Genomic DNA, 24,731 nt, shown 5'->3' with positions numbered 1-24,731 from the left:
CACTCCAGCCCTCTATCTCATCCTCAGTCTCCACCTCCTCCTCTCCCCCTACTCTTCATCCACATACACTCTTCTAGTCAGTCTCATTCTCCATCCCCTCCATAGGACTGAATCAACACCGTACCTGACGCCGAGCCCGAATGCTGAGATCGGAAGTGTCACTGGAGGTCGTAGTAGGGTGGAGCTGGGAGAGGCTTGGGTGTATAGGACTTTCGCCTGTGATTGTACTGCTCGACCTGTTGGTATCCCCGTACATCTGTCTGTGTGTTTTTCTGATGAGGGAGATTACGTCGTTCCCGCATACACTGCCTGAGAAAAAAAATAAAAGTAAGAATTTGTAGGTGATGGCACAGTTACAACAACAACAAGAGTATTATCATCACCATCATCATTTTCATCATCATCATCATCATCATCATCATCATCATTAGGAGAACTAGCAACAGACTACCCAGAGAAACAGTCCATAAATTCCCTTATCTCCAGGGACAGTCTCTATGAATGTAAAAGAAAAATGATTAATAGATAGAAAAGTAGATATATAGGTAAAGATACAGACAGAGGCAGAGAGACAGAGAGTTACACAGATACAAAGACCTACCTCCTCCCTCATTCTCCCTCCTGTTCCCCCCACCCCTCCTCCTCCTCCCGCTGCCCCTCCCTCTGCTACGTGAAGACAGAAGATCGTCAGGATGAAGAAGCCCAGGGATCTCCAGTCTGTAGGAAGAGCGTCAGCCATTAGGAAGAGTGTGTCAGTCGGATAGGGGGAGAGTGTCAGCTGGATAGAGGGAGAGTGTCAGCCAGGTAGGGGAGGTCAGTTGGGTAAGGAGGTGTGTGTGTGTGTGTGTGTGTGTGTGTGTGTGTGGTGAGAGAGAGAGAGAGAGAGAGAGAGAGAGAGAATCACCCGGGTGGGGGGAGAGAGAACGTCAGTCATCCAATTCAAGAAATGAAAAGAAAAATGAAAAAGGCTGTTTTTATTATTTTATTTACGTCTTTAATTTCCACTTCACTTCTCTCTCTCTCTCTCTCTCTCTCTCTCTCTCCTTGCCTCTCCAGCCAAATACGGCATGAAAAAGTAAGAAAAATGATCAAAACAAAAAAGAATTTCGTCTCACCTGCTCCTCCTAATCCTTGCGCGGGGCCTGGTATTCTCCTTAGCTCTCTCCTCGCCCTCCTCTCCCTCCGACAAGCCTTCCTCACGATGGTCATCCGGGTCCCCATGAACTGCCGCTGTGTTGGTAAGGTCCCTAAATGCCTCGCCGCCATCATTCGACCAGCAAGCATCCTAATCAATCAATCATCAATCAATCAAATAAAGTAGAAGTATTATTATTATCATCATATGGAGAATTAGTAACACCATCGTCATCATCATCATCAACATCATCACCAACATCATCACCAGCATCATCGTCCTCATCACACTTTACCACCACCACCACCACCACCACCATCATCATCATCATCCCGATCTCTTTTCCCACTTAAGAATGGGTGAGGTAGGAGAGAGAGAGAGAGAGAGAGAGAGAGAGAGAGAGAACTACCAAACACTTCTCAATTAAATGGGCCACACACTCATTCACTCACCATTCAAGCCCCGAGAATCCTGACTCCAATAACAACGTAACAATAATAACGAAGAAGTGCTGTTCCGTTATTTTCAGTGCTCTTCTCCTGTGGCGCCTAGCTCCAGCATTTGGCGTTTGTGTACACGGGGTGGTGACTTCCATATAGAGGCCAAATTCAAACTTTTGTATTATGAAAAAGCAATTAAATATGGCTGGAGATGGCACTCGTGTTTCGTGGTTGACTGGTGAATACGCCAGAAGAGCGACTTTTATTAAGCCTAAGTAATAAATAATCCCTGAACTAATATCAAGGACGTGGAGAAAAAATAATGCACATGTCTGAATTCGATCCGTACATGTTTTCACCAACAAAAATTACATTTCTGAAATACTGTTATATTCCTCATAATCTACGTCACTAAGACAACTTTGTACTTTGTGTGGATATTTCACTTTTCTGAGAACAGTTTTTTGAATGCTAAATCTGGCACTTTCTAAGTCTAACAGGCCAAATAATAATATAACACTTACTTCCTTAAATTGTCTTCTTACACTGGAGTACCTTATCCCAAACTTAACTCCAGGTATTAATTCTTCCCCTTTGTAGCGTTCCCGTCGACTTGGCCTCTTTATGACTTCCATTTCTTGCATAGTCTACAAAAAAATATCGCGGTTTCCGAGAGACGTCTCCAACACGACGCTTCCCGCCAAAAGTGGACACGGGTTATAGTTATTTACTTGTAGATCAAAGAAGTTGCCATATTTCTCAGGTTTTCATAACTGATGATGCTTTCTTTTTTCTTTTTTTTATGGCTCATCATCACAGCATATAATTTGTAGGTCAGAAAAAAAAAAAATGCGTTTTCCATTATATTTTGTGTTATGGTCATTTTTGGAAATGCTGATTTATTATTTAGCTTGATACGGTGAGGTAGCATAAATGACTGGAAATTAGGAGATAAACATGACTGGGCTGTATAAACAGAAATAGAGACGCATAAATTTAATAGCATTTACCTGCAGTGCGTCCGATTTCTATATGCTCATCATTAATTTCTAAATATGAATTATAAGGTAAAATCTCGTAGATACCATATTTTCAGTGTTAATAAATATAGAAAATATTGAATTCTCCATATCATACTATTTTAAGGTGGGAAAGTTGTTGTATTTATTATTGTTTACTTGTATTGCATTTGTAGATGAACATGTCCGGACAAGGCGATGCAGACGACAAAATCGAAGGGTGAAGAGGGAAGCTTGACGAGAAGGTCTCCAGCAATTCCGCAGGTATTTCGTGGTGTTTTGTCTGTTTATCGTGTTGTATTATTGACAGAAGATGAATGAAGGTGTTTAGAGACAATACCAATAGATTTATACCTTGAAATTCGACTCCATGGCTGTGTTTATGGAGTTGAAGATGCTGGTGGCTTTTATCTTCTAATCTGACAGAGATGCATCAAAGGACAGACCAAGCTGGAAATGGTGTCAAGGACTAAGTGCGTTGGTAACTGAAGGAACTAGTCTGTGGTCGTCATTGATTATAACCAAAGTGTAATAATGTAGACCATGAATGTATACATCACCATAAGGTTTACCAGAGTTGTCACGGAGAGGGAAACACCCATACCTTTCCAGTAAGGTAGAAGTTGAGGTAATTCAGCATTGATATTTGTGGTGATACTGGTCTTGTTAAGGTAAGTAATATTTAGGAAACTTACAAGTCTTTATAGAAGTAAATAATCATGTTCAACCATAGATAATGTTTTATTTCCTATGAGAACAAAAAAGTTGTCATTAATCATTTAGTTGTGTGAAAACTTGTAGCTGTTTTGTTTTAGGTGATTATATTCAGCTTCCCACCCTTCCTGTTGAAATCATAGCTACATCCTCTTATTTTTGGTACTGCCGTGCTTTTAAACAGCTTAGGAGTGGCTTCTTGTTGCCTAAGAGTTAAACAAAGACCCCACTAGACTAACCCTGTGACAGTTACGGAAATCCTTTAGAATTATTACCATCATCAACTTCCACACAGTCTTATTCCACTTTGGATTTGGCCAGTCATGTGAGTGTTAACCTAATGGTTGCAAGAATGAGATATTAAAACATATAACCATACTCAAGGGGTTAAATGCAGTGGCATAGCCATGCCTCAGGAAATTAGGTCAGGGTGGGGCCCAGCCCTGTCCTGGGAGGAGGACGGAGGAGGCATTGCAGCACACTATGCACATGTTAAGTAATATGAAATTTTAGATGAGGGGACCAGTGGAGGGGCCAAGGTTCTGAAGGACACAGTTTTGAACCTATAGATGAGGAGACTTTACTCTCTTAGGCTGAATAAACTTGTGTATCTAGTCATAGAGGCCATTTGTAAGCTGGATGGAATTATCTGGTGGTAGAAAGAATGTGGTAAGGTGTGATGAGTAAGATTTCTGTCATCATTAAGGGAGTAATTCATATTTGTCAATAGTGCTTGCCCATTTGCTGTATATTATTGGGTGCAGGTCAAGGTTTCTGAAACAATGTATGGAGATTTCATTATCAGTACTAGAGGGGCGCTCATTGGAGCACATCTTTCCAGCAAGGGCAACGTGATTTCCAAACCACTCTTCATAATGAGTTAGGTTTTCTCATCAGTGATTAGGGTTTCACAAAAAGTTTTTTTCCGTATCCAGAATCTGTAATACAATCCAGGTCGATCTCAAAAATTAATTGATTGTTCCCAGGGACATGGGCTATCTACCCACCAAATTTGGTCCAAATCTCTCTTTTAGTTTTTGAGTAGTTAATCTTGCTAACAGACAAACAAACAGGGGTGAAAACTTACTCCCTTTGTCAGAGAGAATAAGCAGTAGCAGTATCAACCTGTAAATAAAGCCAGACATACTAATCCAAGGGTTAACAACGAACAGATCACCTCCTTATCATCCTATCTGTTGCTGGTGTCATTCCACATATTTCTCATTCTTATACAGTACCTCTCTACACATCCTTCTGTGTCATCCCTGGCAAGAGCTCAAAATATGACAGATACTAGACTGAAATGTCAAAGCTGTATGGTAGCTCACAATGCTGCTGTACCCTGGAAGCTTTAATCCACCCTAGTAGTGTGAGAGATCCTCGAGGAGCCTTCTCAATTAGCCTTAAATAGACTTGTTTAAGCATACCCAGTACTTCTAAATTTATGAAATTTCCTTTGGTATTAGCTATTCAAACTAGCCTACTAGATTGAATCAATACTTAAGCGTAAAGGAAGTGTGTCCTCACTGAATCAAATAACAGCTGATGTTACTGTAGATTAAGAGTTTAATGTTGTAGATGAACCGTGTTACTAGTAGCTAAATTCTTTAGATTTTCTTTTTTACCCCTTCAGAACAGTATTCAGTAGTGGTACCTCAATAATATTGTGACTGTTGCACCTACTTGATCCTCTTCCTTATCTATGTATGTATGGGTAGTGGAGGTAACAGTACATGGTAATTACCACTGCCAAGAGTTATTACTTGAATAAATTTTTATTGTTATATTTGTGTATCTTGAAAATTGTAAATATGGCAGTCTTAGTACCAGTATGGTACTCGTATGTTAGATTTATTTGATCCCTTTGGGGAGTTTTGTCCCAGGTCATAGCTGAATTACTGAATTGCATATTTTAGCCTTTATAGTTTTGTGATACTGTTTTGCAGATTGTACGGCAAAATATTTAAGTTAGTGCAATTAGCTACAGTATACTGTACTGTGGACTGTATTGCTTTTATTCCATGCCTTGTTAATTATGTTTTATTTGCAGACATGGTGTCCTTCGCGAAGTACAGCTTGGTTCCCACTGATGAACCAAAGGACACAGACCCACCCTCTTCAACTGCAGGAGCCTTTGATTACAATTCTGCATTCAGCTACAAATCAGCATTTGACTACAGTAAACCCTCTAGTCAGTACCAGTCAGCGTTCGACTATGGCTATGGTCACAGGGCACACTCAGTTTCCCTCAGTCTCGGGGAGAAGGGTTTGTAGCGGTCATTGATTCCTATATTATGTCTTTTAGATCCCTCTTAGATACGCTACAGCTTACTTGCATGGGTCTAGTGTTTGGGGGCACCAGATACCTTATCCATTCATTATATCTCGTAGTTACCAAGTTTTTGTTTAGTGTTTCTGTTATTTGTTACTATTGATATTCTCTCATTGTTGTTTAGTTTACTGTATAATATTCATCTAATGCTACTAGTACTTATTGCACGAAGATCCCTATACTGTTTCATACTAGGTTAGTAGCCATGCCAGTCAGTTATGTACTAGGTTAGATTGGGTGCCCCCACTAACTATATCCATACCTTTTCCTTCACTGCCAGCTCCTTCCTTCCGGTAGGTACTCCGAAGAATAGACACTGAGAGGTATGGCTGCCAAGGATAGTTATGTATATTTTCATGTCACAGAACATTACACCAAAACAGATACCGTAAACAGACTGTTAGATGAAGAAAGATGTGCATGAAATATGTCCTGAAGTTAGATACTGGTACTGTAGTGTTCATTGTTGGTTGAAGTGATCATGCTTCCTAGAGGCATTCTTCTTTGTCTCCATTTTGGTTGTGACTTCTTCAGTATGCTGGTGTGGTGAAGTCAAGATACTTTCAGAACAAGGTTTTGTGGCAGTCCTCACATGGTACCGCATTTTGTTACTTTGCTTATTTCTACGCTGCTGTAATTTGTTGTTTTGTAACAGTACTGGTAGTACTTTTACCTTGAATGTAAACTTTCTGTCTCACTAAAATGGAATACTGGACCAGTATTTACCATAACTTATTTGACTGTATACAATTTTAACATGTTACTGCAACTCACAACTAGATCTGAAGGAGACCCCTAAGGTTGTTTTTACTGTAGATTTACTGTTTAAGTATGTGATATACAGATACTTTTACAAATTATTGTACTAGTGTTTGAATATCTTTTGTTTAATGCATGAATCTCAATTTTAATCTTCACATAGGTGAATCTCCATAATGTTTTGGATGATTCCATACCGTTATTTATATCTAACTATTAGTTAAGTATCATTTCCTGTACTGTGCCAGTATTTTGTCATATTTTACATGAAGTACGACTTTGACTTGCTATACTTTTATAATATAGTTATATAGAATTATTAGGCTAACTGCAGCTTTTCTTTGGGAAGGCCTTTTTTTTTTTTCTATGGGAAGCAAAACTTGTAGCTAGTGAAATCATTAGTACAGTACTGTATAGCTAGGTACAATAGTAAGAAAGATAACTTAGACAGCTAAGTGTAGATTCTTTAATACTGTAGTTTCAGTTAATTTTTACCATTAGTATGGTAAATCTTTTCTGTTAGACTTCAATTTATATTTGAATTTACCTTTATTGGACTCTCATGGCCATCCAGACTGTCTGTAAATGTTGCTGTCATGAGTTCAGTTCATTGTCAAAGGAGCTAAACCACTCCACTTCATCTGGCACCCAGTGTTGTTAGTGGTTAGAATTCCCACATCAGAGTGACAGCCATGCTAGTCAGTTCCTGAGAGGTGATTGGAAATTTATTTTATTGTGTAATACCACCAAGGCTTGTAAACTGGCCACTTGCCCTTAATTGTACTCGATTAATGTTGCTGTATCTTGGGACTCTGCGCTTTGGAAGAGGGTATTATGGGGCTGATTCATACTGTTTTTTTTTTTTTTTTTAAACATACTGGAACTTTATTAGTATTTCAGAATGTCTTACCGCTTAGCCAGATATATGCTTTGAAAATGTGCACCGGTAACTCATATTTTGTTCCAGGTTTTCCTTTATCCTGCAACTACCAGATATATTGAATTGATTGTCTGTTATGCTTGAGAAATTCTGTCATATTGAAGGACCTCAAATATCATGTATTGGAACACTGAATCACCTTTATTGGATTCCTGGGTTGGTTTCATCCTTGTATAATTGGGACTTGCTACAGTGAAGCACAGTCCTTGTGTGTTGTTGAAGATGATTGTTCCATGAAACAAAACCCTAGCAGTGCTGTCAGTTTTTTTTTAATATCATTTGTGCCCTTTAATGTCAAAATTTCCTTTAAAATTTTGTTTATATTATTTTTATATGCACTTCAGTGTTTAGCCATGCATAAGTTCAGCACAAAACAAGAAGAAAGAAATCTCATTCATTAAAAGAAAAATTTTAAGGGAACACATTATGATAATTGTCTGCTAACACACAGGGAAACTTGCAATATCCGGTATGAAAAAAAAAAACTCCTTGCATGGTAGGTTAGGGTGGATGCTAACTACCAGAGGGTCAAGTGTTTTATTATACCCAAAGGCCATAGGATAACTCCTTCAATCTGATGAAATTTTTTTTTTTTCTTACTTCATCTTAGCTACATCTAAATAATTGAGTCCAGCAGAGACTGTTAAGATCAGGAAGAGCATTGAGTCGCAGAATGCTACATATTCCAATAAACGTCTTTGAACTACGGCCAACACCTGGGCCCCACAAGAAGGGATGCACAGTATAAAACTTCTTCAGTAACGTATATAGCCCCCCACTCACCCATCTTAAACAAATAAAATAAGTAAGTAAATAAATAAGTGAAATAGAAAGAAGTTTGTATCTACCCATGGTGCAAAATATTCTAAAATAACGGTGGTTGGGGTTTATTGCTCATGTAATCCCACTTAGGGATGAGTGAGACTGATCACTCTCATCTTAAATGTCAGGACCAACGTGCCTAACCCTGGGCTGCTACGCTCCTTGTGGGGCAACACTGGATTAGATGATGATGATGATGACAGTATCACAACTTTTTCAATACAACTGGTACTGCAAATTTGGGGGAATTGTCAAATCTACTGTATAGGTAACAATGGAACTGTAATATGCATTTTTTATGTAATTCACTTGGTCTAAAAGTAAAAAAGAATATCAGTAAAGGTGACATATAGCAAAGACATACTGTAATAAATGGGTGAATGCATACCTAGTCGTGACAGTCCCCAGTAGATATGGAAAAACAGAAGGAACATAGACACCTGGCCATACTGATTGTAGTGATAGGTACTTTCTGTTCCTTCCATCGACCTCAAAAAGATGTGAGAGAGAAAAATAAATGATCCTCCCCAGTCTTTCCAGTCCCCAGTGGATAATGAAAAGCAGACAAATTGGGGATGCATGGCCAACATAAGTGTGGTGATAGGTAGCGTCCATTCCCTGACATACCTCAGAAAATGAGAGAGAGAAAAATATGTATCTAGATTATTGGAGACTGAAAAATATATACCTACCCAGTCTTTACAATCTCCAATAGATAAGGAGAAGCAGAAGAAACGTGGACGCTTTGCAAACCTGAGTGTGATGGGATGTCTGGCCACCATCGTCACCTGGCTCAGCTATGGCTTCATTGTGCTCACCTTCCCCATCACCCTGTGGTTTTGCTTCAAGAGGATAGCACAGTGGGAGCGTCTAATTGTTTTCCGGCTGGGGAGGCTGCGGGGGGTACTGGGCCCTGGCATGGTGTTCATCATTCCCTGGCTTGACAACAACACACGAGTTGATATGAGAACCAAGGCCTTCTCAGTTCCACCCCAACAGGTACTTCACTTGCAGCATATGCCAACACATCTAACCTTGCTCAGTTTTTAAATAGTCTTCTTAATCTATTGTGTGCCAACTCATATAAACCCAGTGGACTGCAGGCTTAAGTTGCCCTTCCCCTGCAGTCTCTAAACTTACTCAGTTTTCCTCATCATCATATTCTACTTAACCTTTAGTTGTCAGATATATAATAAATGGATCATATATACTGTACATGCACTGTACTGGTCATTTGACTGATATCAACCTTTTCACCTTTAGTCCCGGTTATCTCTCACCCTTAAGTTGCAGATGTATACTGCTGGCACATAATTACACCCTCTGCTTCCCTCATTTACTCTCTACAGGCCCTCTTTACTCCAGAAATCAGTCTATACATAAACCATCGTATTTATAACAGTCTGTTTGCTTGCTTCGCTTTTGATTTTCCCGCAAATGTTAAGTGAATATCTGCATTAGTTATGTTAGTGAAACTTTTAATGCTACCATGCTCATGGAATTTCTTACATTGCCATGAATGTTGTAATTCACAATTGGAATATTTCGTGAATGATGAAGCACAACTGAACAGAAAAAATCATAACTGTTTATTATGCAGATGATGATGGTATGCAGAGTTGCATGACAGTTACTGCATTTAGATATTTCATGTATGTTAGTCTCATTAGATCAAAAATTAAAAGGAACATAGATTACAATACAGCAATTTCCTTTCATAGTTGATAACAGCAGATAATGGGATCATTGAAATGGGATGTGAGGTGAAGTACCGCATCAGTGATGTTCAGCGCCTTACCACATCAGTCACATCGCCAGAGCATGGCCTTCGTTCCTTTGGCAAGACCGTAATGCTAAATGTACTTACCAAAAACACTGTCAAGTAAGTATTGTAGTGAGGAACTTTAATAGACTAAGGAGTTGAAAACAGGGGATTTTATATTACTGTAGTTTAATCTTGAGTGGGTTGCTCGAAGTTTTATCTGATACTGCATATGAATTATCATGCACAAGCTGTTTTTCTAGCTCCTGAAAACCTGATGCACATTACTTTACTGGAATGCTAATTGAGTGCATCCCTATCTCCCTGTGCCTGGAGTCTTTTATTCTTCCTTGTGTGAACAGGAAGTACTAGCAGTAAAACCTTCCTTATAAACTGTTTCCCTTCAAGGTTGATTTTGCCTTTTTCTTTGTTTTCCACAGAGAAACTGAGCGAGACCGACCAATGATCGCAGCACAAATACAGAAGGAACTTAATCTCAGAGTGCTGGAATGGGGGATTGAGATTGGGGAGGTTGCTTTGTAAGTACCCTTGTTTGTGAAATGATAATATTGCTGTCAGTATCTTCAGTATATAGCTTCTATCGGGTGTATGGTGTTCAGTGGTTAAGAGCTTTCATTCTTTACATAGAACGTCTTCTGTACTGTTAAACTGGGACCAGATGTTTGTTGGGTAAGCGGTTCTGTTTGATACATGTTGGTGTGTAGTCCAGGAAGGCTTAGTATAAGAAAATCACAGTACACTTAGATAAGAATTTGTAAATATTACATGATTTCCATTATTGGAAGAAGGAGTCACATTTCAGTGTTGTAAAAAATCATGTTATTAGAACAACATATTTTTAATAGGGTACCCATAGTATATCATAAACAGAACAATATGGAATATAATATTATGATGTACTACTGGCGTATTGTTAGTCATCTTTATGTGTGTGTGCTTAACCCATAGAGTGTGAGCCACAGCTCCAGTAGTCTCTGTAGTGGAATGCAAGCTAAGACTCAGGTTGTACCCAGCCAACAGCACTACCCAGCACTGGCCTAGTTTAGCTTGTGATGCCATGGAGAGTGATAACATGTCATTATTGTCTGATAACTTCTCACCTACCCACTAAAGCTTGCGCATGCTGCTATGCCCAGAATAAGAGTGACAGTTTTACCTCCTGCACGATAAAAAAAGTTCATTAATGGTCATTTTTTGTACATCTGGGGGGAAGGGGATCCTAGGGAGGGAAAATGAGTTCTGTGTGTGTTAGTTGTACCTTAAATGCTGATTATACTTATTTCCATCATTGGGAAATTCAGAGCAGTGTTTTAATTTCGTCAGGACATCCATGAGGGAAGAAAGGATGTCTTTCCTGTTCAGAATTGTACATACAGTTAATTACACTGTTCCTTACATGCACTTTATGTAGCACAATATTTATCCATGTGGTTAATTATTTGTCTGGTATGGTATGTGGATCTCTGCCCACTACTCTGTGTTGTGGTACATCTGCTTGATTTATGTGACATACTAGTAAGGGACTTCTTTTTTCTCAGTTCAGATTGCAAAGGAGAAAGAGGCATGTGCCAGCTATCTCCACTTGGTTTAATGAGAGTGGGAAATAGGACAGTAGTGTCAATGATGATGATGATGATGGGGCACAAGCAGCTACTTAATTCATGTGACATATGAGTATGTGACTTCTTTTTCCTCAGTTAAGGTATCTCCACTTTGTTTAGTTGGCTTTGAAACTGGATAATGATGATGCTGATGATGTTGATGAGATGGAGGAGGAGGAGGAGGATGGTTAGCTGCCTACACAACTTTCATTCTCTTTGATGCAGGAGCACAGTGAATATTCTTAAGGAGGCAGAACCCAACAATCCCCTTAAACCAATTATGAACTGCTTTGGTGGGAATGGAGGTGGAGGACATGTGGTGGCCCCTCCAGGCACGGGTGCCACCATGGCGGCTGCCTCGGCCATGTTTAATATCCCTGGTATGGGAGACTTCAGCTTCCTCGGTCCCACCAACTCAAAGAAGAAGTCTGAGGCTATAGGTAAGAGATTTCTTGTTGCTGCAGTATAAAAATCTGATTATTATTTAAGCCATCTCATACAGTGTGTATCTTTAATGCTACCTATAATCATATAATTTACCATATTTTTTTTTTTCTTCAGTTTTATACATCTTAGGTACAGTATGTGTGTGCCTGTGTTTAATATTTTAGTGTGCATCAGCTCCCTTTTGTATTTGTGCCAAAGTCTCTTTTACCCTATTTCATTTCATTTGCTTATATGTTGTTTGCATATTGCATATTAGTTTCTTGTTTTACAAGCTAAGAGACTTAAGTATTGTACTGACATTAATAACTTTTTCTTTGAGTAATCATGGATGACATTCATCAATTTATTATTTTGATTATATTACCCACAAATTGGCAGTGTGGGATGGACCACTCTCTAGATATTATTGCAGTATTCTGAAACTATTTTCTAAATCAGTGTAGTTGCACATGATATGTACTTTTCAATAGTTTGATAGAGATTAAGTTTCCACAATTGTGTAGCTTTAGTTCATGAAATGATTATTATTAACATAAAGATTTGGAGAGTTAGTATACTGGTAAATAAAAAACATGAGAACTGTTTGATTTTTGTTATATGTTTGAAGTGTGAATGAGTAGCTGTATTATTTCATTTGGATTATGTATGTAAGAATATGTTTCTAATACAGGCACATTTTGATATTAGCCTTTTTTTTTTTTTTCCACTGTATGCCAAGAATACAGTCAGATTATTTAAATTATTAGCTGCAGATGTTTATGGAGTGCATCTTTTTCTATTTTCTTTTTTCATGTTCTTCATATACAGTAGTTACTTGCTTATCTTATTTCTCTTTGAATGATTTTGCATACTGATGGGTAATGTTTTAGTTTTCCTTCATAACGTATTGGCTTTGCTTGTTTCTTAGGTTAACATTGTTTTCTCGTGGTTACTGTACTTTTTGCATACAGCATTTCTTTAAGGTTTCTTTATAAGTATGTTTGATGAAGTTGGCACATAAGGAGTGAAAACAAATGACTGTTGTACACTGCACATCACAGAGCAGATAATTTTTTTTTTTTTATTTGTTATTAGCTGTTCTCCTCATGTACCTTTCCTTGACCTCCATTAAAGTTAGGGTTGCAGTAATCTTAAGTCATCCAACAGCAGAGTTGTTGATTTTGGATATCAGTTTTTGCATATATAGATATTGGTATATTTTTCATGGCATATGATTTTACATATCGATAATTAGCTTCTTTGTTGTGATCCCCCCTCCCCCTTTTTTTTTTTTTTTTTTTTTTTTTTTTTTCCCCCTAAGCAAAGATGTAGTACCAGTAGCTTCTTGACTACCATTGACCGTAAGAGGTACTACCGGGAGCATGAAATGTGAATAGTGATGACTGCAACCTCAATAACTAGCCACATAGTCAGCATTCTTTGGCAGAAAACTCAGCCACAAATAAATAGAGCAAAAGTCCAAATTATGATTCACACATTGTTACAGATCATGTTACAGTACCATACATACTGAGATTTATTTTTCCCAACAGAGTTCAGTGACTGTTAGGATGTAATTAGCATGGTCAGTTACTTGGTTTACCTTTCAGTCCATAGTAATCATCAGCCACACCATGGCCAACCTTAGTATGAGGTGTCATTTGGACTGAAATTTAATTGTGGTCTGCAACCCTATCTTTAAAGCCATCTTACATTTAGATCTCACCATGTTTGCTTATTTTTCAGCAATCGTATTTGTTAAATAATTGAAACAAAACTTTTATGTTCATATGAATATTTTACTTCATTTTAGAATTTAGGTGATATTTTGCTTATTGAGTTTTTATTTATAAAATACCGGTATGTAAATTTTTATATTAATTTCAATGCATGTGTGTTAATTGTAGTTGCATATTGAAATTATTATAGTCAGTTCCTGTTTACTTGTCAGTGCATGTACTGTAATTGATTATTGTGTTTTATGAATTTATGTTCTGTTACAGATGATGATGATGATGTGTACATGAGAAGTGTCCAGCAGTTTCTTACAGGTACACAGTGGTATTTTGAAGAACTCCTCAGAAGCTAACTTACTGTTGAATGCCATCTGAAATTTCTGGCTGTGTTGTTGGAAGATATGAGTCAAGCTTTGTTAAGACCCTGAATTATGTATAAATGACATATAATACATAGCCAGAGAGTTTTTTTTTTTTTTTTTTTTTTAATACTGAGTGTATATGAGAATTAAATTAGCCCTTATTTAAAATCAGGGAAATGATTAAATATGGAATTTTTAATCTCACTGATGACAAACTAGGCTGTTTAAACTATTTCACACAAGGAAAAGCATATAGAAGGAGATTCAAAGATTTTAGTAGCTTTCATTCCTTGATTTTCTAGACAACAACAGTTTATTGCTGATTCAGACACGTCATGTACAGTCATTCTAATTTTTTATTATTAGTTCACCATATAGTTCTGGGTGAAGTTTATATTTATGCATTTCATTAAAATTAGAGTTTTATGTAGTGATAAAATGAGTTTTAAATATTGTCAGATTATCATTAGGTTAATGACCTTTCTAAAGTGGAATTTTAATAGTGGTTTCTTTTTTAACAAATAAGCCTTTTCTTAAAGCTTTGATTTTTCAGTTTCATAGAGTTAACATAATTTGCTTCCTGAGTTAAGCCTTGCCTTATTTCTGTTTGATCCTGTGGTAAGGGTTGACTTGTGAGAGCTGGCTACCCCCACATTAATCCCTCTGTCCCTCCCCCTCCCCGACAGACCTGTTGGGGGGTTCAGCCGAGGCCACTCCCCTTCCCTCTGACCTCCAACATCCCCCAGGTACCACCACAACACTCACAACCATCACCACATACATTATCAGGTTTATCCTTAGTCCATAGCCATAAGAAACCATCAAGTCCTAGAGCAGTAAAGGATATTGAAGTAACTGATGTCACAGGGGGGCTAGTGTATTATTATTTTATTTAGTTTTTATTTTTTAATTTCTATTATCAATATTTTTTATTTTTTTTCTAGGGTTCAAAGATGCTAGCATGCTCGACCTTGGCCACCTAATGGTGGCTTTCCTTGGTGCTTGATCTCAAGTAATCTCAAGCAGCCTCCATGTTAGTCCCTTATCCCGGAGGTCACAATCTGTGACCTTGTCCTAGATCTTTGGTTTGGTAGTATAATGTCACATGAATTTTCTTTCTGTGGTTCTACAGCTAGCTTCACCTCATCCTAAGGTGGGAAAAAGGCAAAGGTTGTGATGAAATTGTGTTCCGCAACAACTGGTGTTACCTCAGACATGTTCCGATACAAAGAAGGAGGGTTTCTAGTTCCCCCTTCTTTTGCCCCCCCCCCCATAGTTGCCTTTTACAGCATGGAGGGAGTATATGGATAGTACTGTGTTCTTTTCTCCCTTTGTCTTTAGAGATAAGCCGAAGTAAAACCAAGTAGCTACTCTGCATGATTCTCAGCCATTTGGAGGGTAGTTTAGTTTATACTGTAAGTAGAGAAACCATTAATAGAGAAATCAGTACTAGTATCAGTACATGTGATGTAAGAAACTTTTTATTTAAAAAAATGGTGCCAGTAATGCTGTCAGTATGATGTTCTTAATTTTTATACTGTGATATACTAGACTCTTCCTCTGTGACATCGTATCTGTTATGTGTGAAATTTTTAAGTTACAACTCTGGGTTTTCATGAAAGTCACTACAATTTTTTTTTTTTTTTTTTTTTTTTTTTTTTTTTTTTTAAATAAAGAGTGGACATTTTACATTAAAAAAAAAAAGTTCAACCAATGCCTGCACAGCACCGTCCCACCCACATCCCAGTGGCCACCCCTTACGAGAGTAAGGTGTTTGGCACTGGATAGATAGATAGATATTTTTAAAAGCACTAAGTTTCGTATGGTTGTAATTACTCTTATGGACAAGGAATTACCTGACACTTTAATTTTTGTGTGTGTGTAAGTTTGTTGTAGTGCGTGTGTGTGTGTGTGTTTGTGTGTTGCAGGCATAATTCAACTGTACTGTACCTAAGGTTTTGAGCATACTGTACTATGTATTTTATTGTTAATTACTCATTACACAAATTTCATTTAGCATAATGCTAAATATGCTCACCAGTGACCTCACATTTGGCCTTTACATAATATTTTACGCACGATTTTCAGACGTATGCCGCATAATACACTAAACTATAGTTAATTACAGTGAATCTGAGTAAGGTACTGGCTGATAAAATTAGTGGTAATGGATACTGTGTATATTTTTGGCAACTAAAGTAGGACTGCACAGTATTTGTTAATAATGCTTATTTATCATTTTTTTGGTGTTACTGTAGACATTTTTAATCTTAGTACTGATTGATTGATTGATTTCATTTATTTATTTATTATTTATTTTAAGCAGGTAAGTCTATAGAGTTTCAAAAGATATTTGTAACTTCTTTTTCTAGCTGTGGTTTCATCCCCCTCAGTACAGTGGCATCATCTTACTGTATATTTAATTTTTGCTATCTGCAAATGAATTTATTTAGTATCAGAAAGAGCTTTTGAATAATAAAAGGTACTCATGGCCCACATTAACCCTCGTTCTACTTAGGGACTCTTACAAGGTGAATAAAATCATCCTGTGGTAACAAGAGTAAACTACAAAAGACTTCATTGTATTGAAGGGGTTAATAGGGGGATTGGTATTTATAAGAGGCTGCTGGAGAGGCTCAGTTTCACCTTCTGAAGAATATATTAGCCATCCTGATAAATATCACTACATTAGGTAGCATCCGGTAGGAACTGTCTTGTGGGTTAACAAAATGATTGTGGTGAGCACAGGAATTGGTGTGATGGACTGAAATGTTGATGAACACCAAGGCTGGGACAGGAAAGTATACCCGGTGGAAACAAGTGTTGTAGAATTTGCGATCAGAATGCAGTGAAGCTTTATTTCTTAACATGAGGCTGGTCATGTTCCCCTTAAATGTCAGGACTCAGCAGCCTGTCCCAGGCCCTGTGCTCCTGATGGAGCAAGAAAGTAGTAGAAAATGAATGAATAAATGTCAAAAGTTAAGAGGATAGGAGGTTAACAAATGAGCATGGAGGTCAAAAAATTTAGGTAGAACTATGGTGGGTGTAAGAGGTGCTATAAGAATTTACCCAGTGAAGATGGATGCTTATAGTATTAATGGTTTGAATGCAGTAAAGGTTTATATCAAAGTTTTTGCCAAGAAGAAGACACTCCTATTGCATTCACTAGCCCGTTGTCTTGCAACATATTTAAAAACTAAACAGACGGTAACGAAATTCAAGATCTAATCATATTTAGATGCCTGGATACGTGTATACAAGTACTGGCTCTTACTTAGAAATTGATATTGCATAGATACTTGTCAAATGCTGATACGTTGTTGCTACCACCTGGCAATTCCTAATGGTAGCTCATGACAACTCTCTGCATTGTAGAGGTGAGGGGAGGGATCTTGACTGGCATCTCCAGGAGCCTCCTGTAGGTAACATGTCCCCAGTCAACTCCACATTGGCTTGGAGGATTAATTTCCTGCTTCAGCTCCAACTTAATAATGATTTGTACCATGCTCTAATTGGAAGCAGAAAATACTCCAAGCATATATGGATAGGTGAAATTTGAATCTTTCCTTTCTTTTTCATGGTAAGAGTAGTTTTGGCTGCAAAAATATTTTCCTACCCGGTGCAGTATCAGCATGTTGGTCAAGTCCTTACCCATGCATCACACTGAGGATGCCTGAAGTAGAAATAAGATATTTAGTCAAACATTTTTGGGCTCAGGCATAAACTTTTATATATTTCATCTTCTTACTTCAGTATACAATACATTCTTCATTTGTATCCATTCACTTTGCTTCTGAACAGAATTTCCTCCTCATTCTTCCATCTGTCTTACCTTTATACCTTATTCTTCTGCATGACACTTCTCACATAGCTGTTCAGTTGCTTATCTGTCTCTCCAACTGTCTCCTTTTGTGTACTGGGCATTCATTTGACTTATTTTCAGTTATAATTTTCCAAGGTTGACTGCCATAGTTTGCTGGTTGGGAGACAAACTCCCCTTCATCCACTTCCATTGCCAGGCATGTCCTTCAAGGTTTCTGACACATATCTACCCAGCTTCAGTGTTTTTCTCTGTCATCATCTGCCAGTCCAACTTATTTGAAAGTGTTGATACACCATTTTTTGCATATTCAGTAAAGTTTTGCATCCAGTATCTGAGCTTTTGAGAGACAGTAACTATATAATTTTCCCCCAAGATTCCTCTCATTGTTTGTTGCACATAACACATGCTTTTTTAAATATATTAACTCTGTTACAGTTTGTTTACTTTTCAGAGGAGAGATAAGCCCCACCTACTGATGTTTAGTCCCCTTTCTGTGACATAATCATTATTCAGTCACAGGCTATGCTTCTCAACTACTTCAGCTAAATGTTTTGGGGTATATTTTACAGTTTTGTTTGTAATGCTGGTAAATTTCAATCATATATATTGCTTTTACAGTACATGAGTTGCATCATTATGTATGCCCATTGTAATAGTAGCTTAAAAAACTTATTGGAAATGCCTGCTTTAGAGTTTGAGTAAAAAGTTGTATGTTTCTCATCATGTAGGACATTTGTTGCTACGTGCTATCTCATCTTGAACAATCAAGTGGCAAGATTTTGTTCCTTATAATTTTTCAGATATTCTTTGAAAAAACTGATTTTGTAAGTTGCTAATATTGCAGAAACTTAATTAACAGAACAATAACAATGAACTTACACTTTTCTTACACAGCTGTTGCATTCTGTCCATCAGTTTAGAAGCACCTTAATCCCAGAAGGGATGACCACAAACAAATTACCTCCAGTTGAAATAATTTCTGGGAACTCCCATCCACCAGACAGTCTATCTTTGTATTGAGGAGGTTAATGGAGAGTGTTTCTAACCCATTCACTACAAGAAGTCTTTCCTAGTTGAGTGTACTTGTAAGCTAGTTGTGAGATTAAGATAGATGTCATCATATTGAAGAGGTTAACTTGTTCAGTGTAACACTTTTTGTACCTAATTTGGATACCAAACAGACTTTTTTTTCCTTCTTTCTTTTGTGTGAGACTTGTCATAATACAGAGGCTAGAAACCACTTCAATGAACCTTCTTACAACAGTGTGGTCTTTGTTTATTTATTTTTTTATTCTGGTTACCAATCAAACTGTTTTATTTATGTAAGCCTCTTTGTTTTGATGACCTCCCATGCCCTTGAACTACAAAGTTTGTCTCCACTTTATTCATCTATTTGATTCATAAATCTGAATCTTCCTTGATTCCCGTACCGCAGTGCATATTTTACTTTTTTTTTTTTTTTTTTTTTAAGTAATGATTACCTATTCCATAGTACAATCCTTATAATTGTGTACAGCATACCTTCATTTTATGACTGGGATGCATTTTTAGAAAGCAAATCATGTAATGCATTTAGCAACCTTATAGGCGAGAAAACAATCATATAACAAGAAACAGGGCATCACTGCGATCACATAAACATAAAAGTCCTAAATTCTCTTTGATCGTATAAGTAAATTATTGCACTGTACTTAGAGCAAGCATATTCGGAGGGTGCACAACTAATATCTGTACTCTAATTTTCATCCCAAACTGCTTTCAGCACTGCTTTGTAACTTACTCCAGTATTTATAAATACTGTATGGAAGTTTTCCAGTCAGTGGTCTCATTACCATAAGACATATTTGTTATTCTTTCAAGATAACGTATTTTTTTTTCACTCTCTGCAATATAGGAATTCCAGCACAGCCTTTGAAACTCCCAGGTCATCTCTCCCCTTCAGATAATACCTTTACAGATATTGTCCATGATTTTTCAAGTTACTTTCTTTGTTCTAAAAAATACACCTCATGAACTTATTTCTCTGTAATTTGGCAATGAATTGCTAATAGCTTTTATATTGTATGTCTTGTAATGGCAATTTTCTGATACTGGCACAGGATTTATGTTGCTAATCCTTTCATTAGGTTGAGATATTTTATATTTTATCATTGCTATAGACAGATGATCTAATTAAATTTAACTAAGACTTTTTTCAGTGATGATGTTAAAGTATAATACAGTATAATAATGTCTTGAGTATTTTACTCCATGTACTAAAAGAATGTTAATGTAGGTTAAAAGAGTCCCCCTAGTAGCAAAGGAATTTACCCTTGAAATTTAGGTGTTACCTAAAAGTCGAGTAAGAACATAAGGAGGTAGTCTGAAAATGTTATCAGTGTCATTGCAATTGAACCCCCTCAGTACAGTTACTTTTTTTTTTTTTTTCCTTTGATAATTTTATTCAGCTAAGGAATGACATTTAGTCAACAGGTAGATGAAGACTATTTAACTCTTTTAATCCAAGAATCTCTCACAGACTGAATATTATCAGGAGATAGCAAAGATATATTTAAAAAAGATGTATTGAAGAGGTTAAAGGTCCAAAGATGTGTCTTTTACTGCTAACCCCTCATGCCTTTTATATTCTTCCACTGATTGTGTTGGAGGGCTCATAGTGACATTGTAGTTTTGTTTGGTATGGTTTACTCATATGCTATTTATAGCTGATGTTCAATATATATTTTGCATTTTATAGTATGGTCATGTTTTTTGCTGGTTGGTTTAAACAGCATTGATTTTTTTGTGTTTTCTTTCTTTGTTCTGTATCATAGTACGGTATAATTCAGTCAAATGAAAATCTTTAGAATAAGAAATTAAGTTCTTATTCCAGTAGTCATCACTTTTTGATTTACAGTATTGTGTTGTATGTCCCCTTTAGTAATATCTTTCATGGCATACACCCGTCCAGTTACCAGCAGCCGGTCACCACAGTCAAAGCTTGGCCGGCATCTTCAAGCCCTCATCAGTGGAGCGGGCGGTGCCGATCTTTCTCATGGCATCTACCGTCTTCAGGTTGAGGGCAGAGATGGTGGCATCTTTATCATCTTTGTTGGCAATGGTGAGCATAGTTGTAGTTCATAAGCAGCATTGCCATTTTTGTTTTTGTCATCATTATGCTATCTTTGATACAATGCTCCTTCATTTGAACTCTCCATCAGGGACTAGTCATGTCCAGAATTGTGTACAGACAACTTTGACCTCACTTTTGTTTCTTCCTCTGTCACTCTTCAGTGATTTACATCTCTCCCAAAACCCTTGCTTCCATTCCAAACTACTGTACTGAAAATTTTTTTTATTACCAGATACAGTAGAATCTCCTAAATCACACATTTCTAAACAGCGAATTCATAATACATGGCAACATCATTCAACAGTTTGCAGTATCAGTTGTTTACCAACCACCTTGCCAACTGGATGCATCAGTGTATCACACATTCTAAATCCTCTTTATAGCTTTCAGAGGTATGTTTATAAAAATGCCCAGTAGCTGTGGTAATTCAGGAATAAGAAAAAGTAACCTGTGAAATACTCATTTCAATAGAAAATAAGGAATGGCTGTGCCCTAATTCTTCACTAGACAGGCGCGGCAATTCACCTAGAGACTCACGATCTCAAGTTAAGTAATTTTGCTACATATGTAACACGGATAGTTAACTGTTGAATTGTGACTGCATTACATGGGTGGAAAAAATAAAATTGGGGTATTCAAGGAAGCTGGTGGGTCGCCATTGGCAATGTTTACAAACGTTCTCTCCGACTGGCCACATTATTACCGATCACCACTCCAATTGGATGCGTCTGTATCACACAGTCTAAATCTTTGTTTATAACTTTCAGAGGAATGTTTATAACAATGCCTAGTAGCTGTGGTAATCCAGGAATAATAAAAAGTAACCTGTGAAAGACTCATTTCAATAGAAAATATAGAAACGATTCCACCTATAATAACAGACTCACGATCTCCAGTTAAGTAGTTTTGGTACATTTGTAATACAGATAATTAACCGCTGAATTTTGACTGCAAGAAGTGAGTGGAAAAAAATAAAACGGGGGTATTCAAGGAAGCTGGGAGATTGTCATCGTCAGTGTTTTAGAACGATCTCTCCAACTGGCCGCATTGTTTATCAACCACCACTCCAATGGGATGCTTCAGTGTATCATGCATTCTAGATCCTCATTAATAGCTTTCAGAGGTAAGTTTATAAAAATGCCTAGTAGCTCTGGTAATCCAAGAATAATAAGTAGCCTGTGAAAGACTCATTTCAATAGAAAATATGGAAAGGCCATGCCCGTTTGGTAAGCTCAGCGAATTAATGACTCTTATGATAACACGGAGGCAGCTGAAGGTGATAACGACACCGCCTCTGTTGCCTTCAACACTGAACTTTGAGGGGTTCCTGAGGGAGGTTGATTAGGAGGAAGCAGCACAGAGGTGGCAGCATGAGGCAGCAACACACTCATTTCGTGCTGAGAGGCTATAGTCCGCCTCAAGCCTCGGAACCCCCCACCCCCCACGTCCCTGTCATTTCGGCCATAAACCAGCTTAGCCACAGTGGCCTAAAGTGGCAGACAGCCGAATTGCCTTATGGCCAAAATATAGGTTAGATTAGGTTCGGTACGGCCTAAATGTCCTCCGCCTAACAGGATCACGGCGACAAATAAATTCAACCAAATACTGTAGACCTGAACTCCTCCCCCTCCCCCGTCCATTCAAGCAGTGTCATCAGTCAGAGTCAGGAAATAATCTTGCAGTATTGTTCATTTCCATTAAATATGCATTACTAATTTCTTTTCCATGTTGTTAGTATTTGCTGGTCACCAGTTTGATGTAGGGTTGGGAGTAGGAAGGGGGGGACAACTTTTCCAAGTGACAGACTCATAAGCAATTTTTCCCATAAGAATAGTTATTTCTATCCATCTGTCCATCATCCAATCCTACGTTGCCCCATGAGAAGCGTAGGAGCCCAGGGCTAGAGAGTTGATCCTGACATTTAAGATAAGAGTTGTATTTCTAACTTCCAAAATTCTCAGAATTGTTATAAGTGCTATTGACTTTGAAGGATTTTAACCAGTGTTCTCCCCTCTACCTCCTCTCTGGCATAGTGTGTCTCCTCGTATCCTCCCATAAGGTAAATGAAATGTGGCATTTAACTGTAATAATACTCTTTTATAATTTTTTTGGACGAATGGATGAACCATATTAATGCTTTCTAGGAGGTTAAAATTGGGGAATTTAAAAAAAAAAATTGCACCACAAGGGGGGGAAAAAGTGGACTTTGGGCAGGGGTGTGGAAGGAAGTAGGTTTCAAGAATCCCTGTAACATGAAATTTCTCTTAACACAGTAAGGGTGCGGAAGCAGTTAACCGTGTTAGACGAGGACAGACTGTATTAGAGTTTGTTCCTAACCCCTTGAGTAAAAGAAGTCTCACTTAAGCTGAGTAGTTGTTTGGCATTAACCAGAAAAAAAAATCAAGTATCATCATCATTATGTGACCTCTTTTTCCTACCCTTAGGCATTTTAAGGTAGGATTCAGAAAGCAGGAAAAGCAAAAAAAAATAGTCTGAGATCTGATCAGTGGCATACTTAGTGAAATGATCTATTCATTCATTCACTCACCATTCAAGCCTCTGGAATCCTGGCTACACCTCATGGGCATGGCTGCTTATTGAGGGGCTTAATTTCACTATTGATGAGAAAGTGTGGTGTGATATCCCCATGGTTGTACTGTATTAAATAGGCAGGTGTTAGAAAATGTCATGAAGACAAGCTGTTATTTTATACTCCTAATGTGTTTTAATATCCTCATGTTTGTTTGCATTCTGTGATTTTTGTGAAAGGTGAAAGTGAGAGTAAGGAAGAAGGGAATGAAATTGTTAATGGAGGGTGAAAGATTGTTCATTTAAAATTTCATATACCGGTACAGTATGTACAAAATATAATACTATTCTCTTTGCTTTTAAGTTTTTTTTATAGACTAGTACATACTGTTAGAGATATAAATGAATGATGATACCAGAGTGAATGTGAATCCAAGTGAAGGGTGTGTGGAAGTTGATTCATTATGTAATTTACAGGTGAATGAAGAAGCACCTGAACTCGTGGAGGATTTCAAGTGTACAGTGATAGACAAGCACAGCAAGAGTACCGGTACAGTATAAAGGAATAGAAAACAGGGAATCAAGACAACTAGTGTTTTTAGTTAGATAAACATCCTTTCATCTCCCTCCCTGTCCCCTGAGTAGATGATGGTGGGCTGTGGATGAATGGTAACTTCAACTTTCAGTCCATTAGGTTCATATCCAGATGGGCCTTGGGCCACAGCAGCAACAGCAACAATTAGTAGTAACAGAGACATTGATAGCCCAGACCCCATTCCATTTAAAAATGGGGTAGGTATAATCATGAAGTAGGAAGAAGAAAGCATAAAATTATAAAAACTATAATTCAGCGTACCCAGTGAAATTGGTCACATATCCGTTCACTGATGATGCTGTGACAGAAGAGCCACTATTCCAATCCACCGCCCTTCCAGGTGTTCGTCAGGTGGTGGAGGGAGACTTGCCGAAGGTGACCCCTGATGTGGCTGTGACCATTTCAAAGCAAGACCTGACGGCTATCCTGGAAGGGACCTTGGCACCTCTGCAAGCATACCTCTCAGGCCACCTCACTGTCCAGGGCAACGTGCAGATGCTAATGGGTCTTGAGTCACTCCGCCAGGGCAGTAAGGACAAGGACATTGATGACATCTTTATCGTTTAGCACTAGGACCACTAAATGGCTAGACTGACATGAAAT

At 37.8% G+C, this 24,731-nt stretch overlaps 1 protein-coding gene across 1 annotated transcript; it reads left to right on the top strand.

The window, feature by feature from the left end:
- Window positions 1-2,808: 2,808 nt before the first annotated feature.
- On the top strand, window positions 2,809-24,731 carry LOC145397958 (stomatin-like protein 1). Its single transcript, XM_080270938.1, has 9 exons — window positions 2,809-2,858; window positions 5,359-5,574; window positions 8,877-9,160; window positions 9,883-10,043; window positions 10,364-10,462; window positions 11,771-11,985; window positions 14,756-14,815; window positions 20,843-20,992; window positions 24,469-24,731. The coding sequence occupies exons 2-9, from the start codon at window positions 5,361-5,363 to the stop codon at window positions 24,693-24,695; spliced, it is 1,410 nt and encodes a 469-aa protein (XP_080127064.1). The 5' UTR covers window positions 2,809-2,858; window positions 5,359-5,360; the 3' UTR covers window positions 24,696-24,731.

The sequence above is a fragment of the Coenobita brevimanus genome, chromosome 5, assembly GCF_032717465.1.
Source record: "Coenobita brevimanus isolate Jiangsu-jjx chromosome 5, ASM3271746v2, whole genome shotgun sequence".
NCBI lineage: Eukaryota > Metazoa > Arthropoda > Malacostraca > Decapoda > Coenobitidae > Coenobita > Coenobita brevimanus.
Note: the sequence above shows the minus strand (reverse complement) of the source record. Positions and strands in the feature narration are given on the sequence as shown.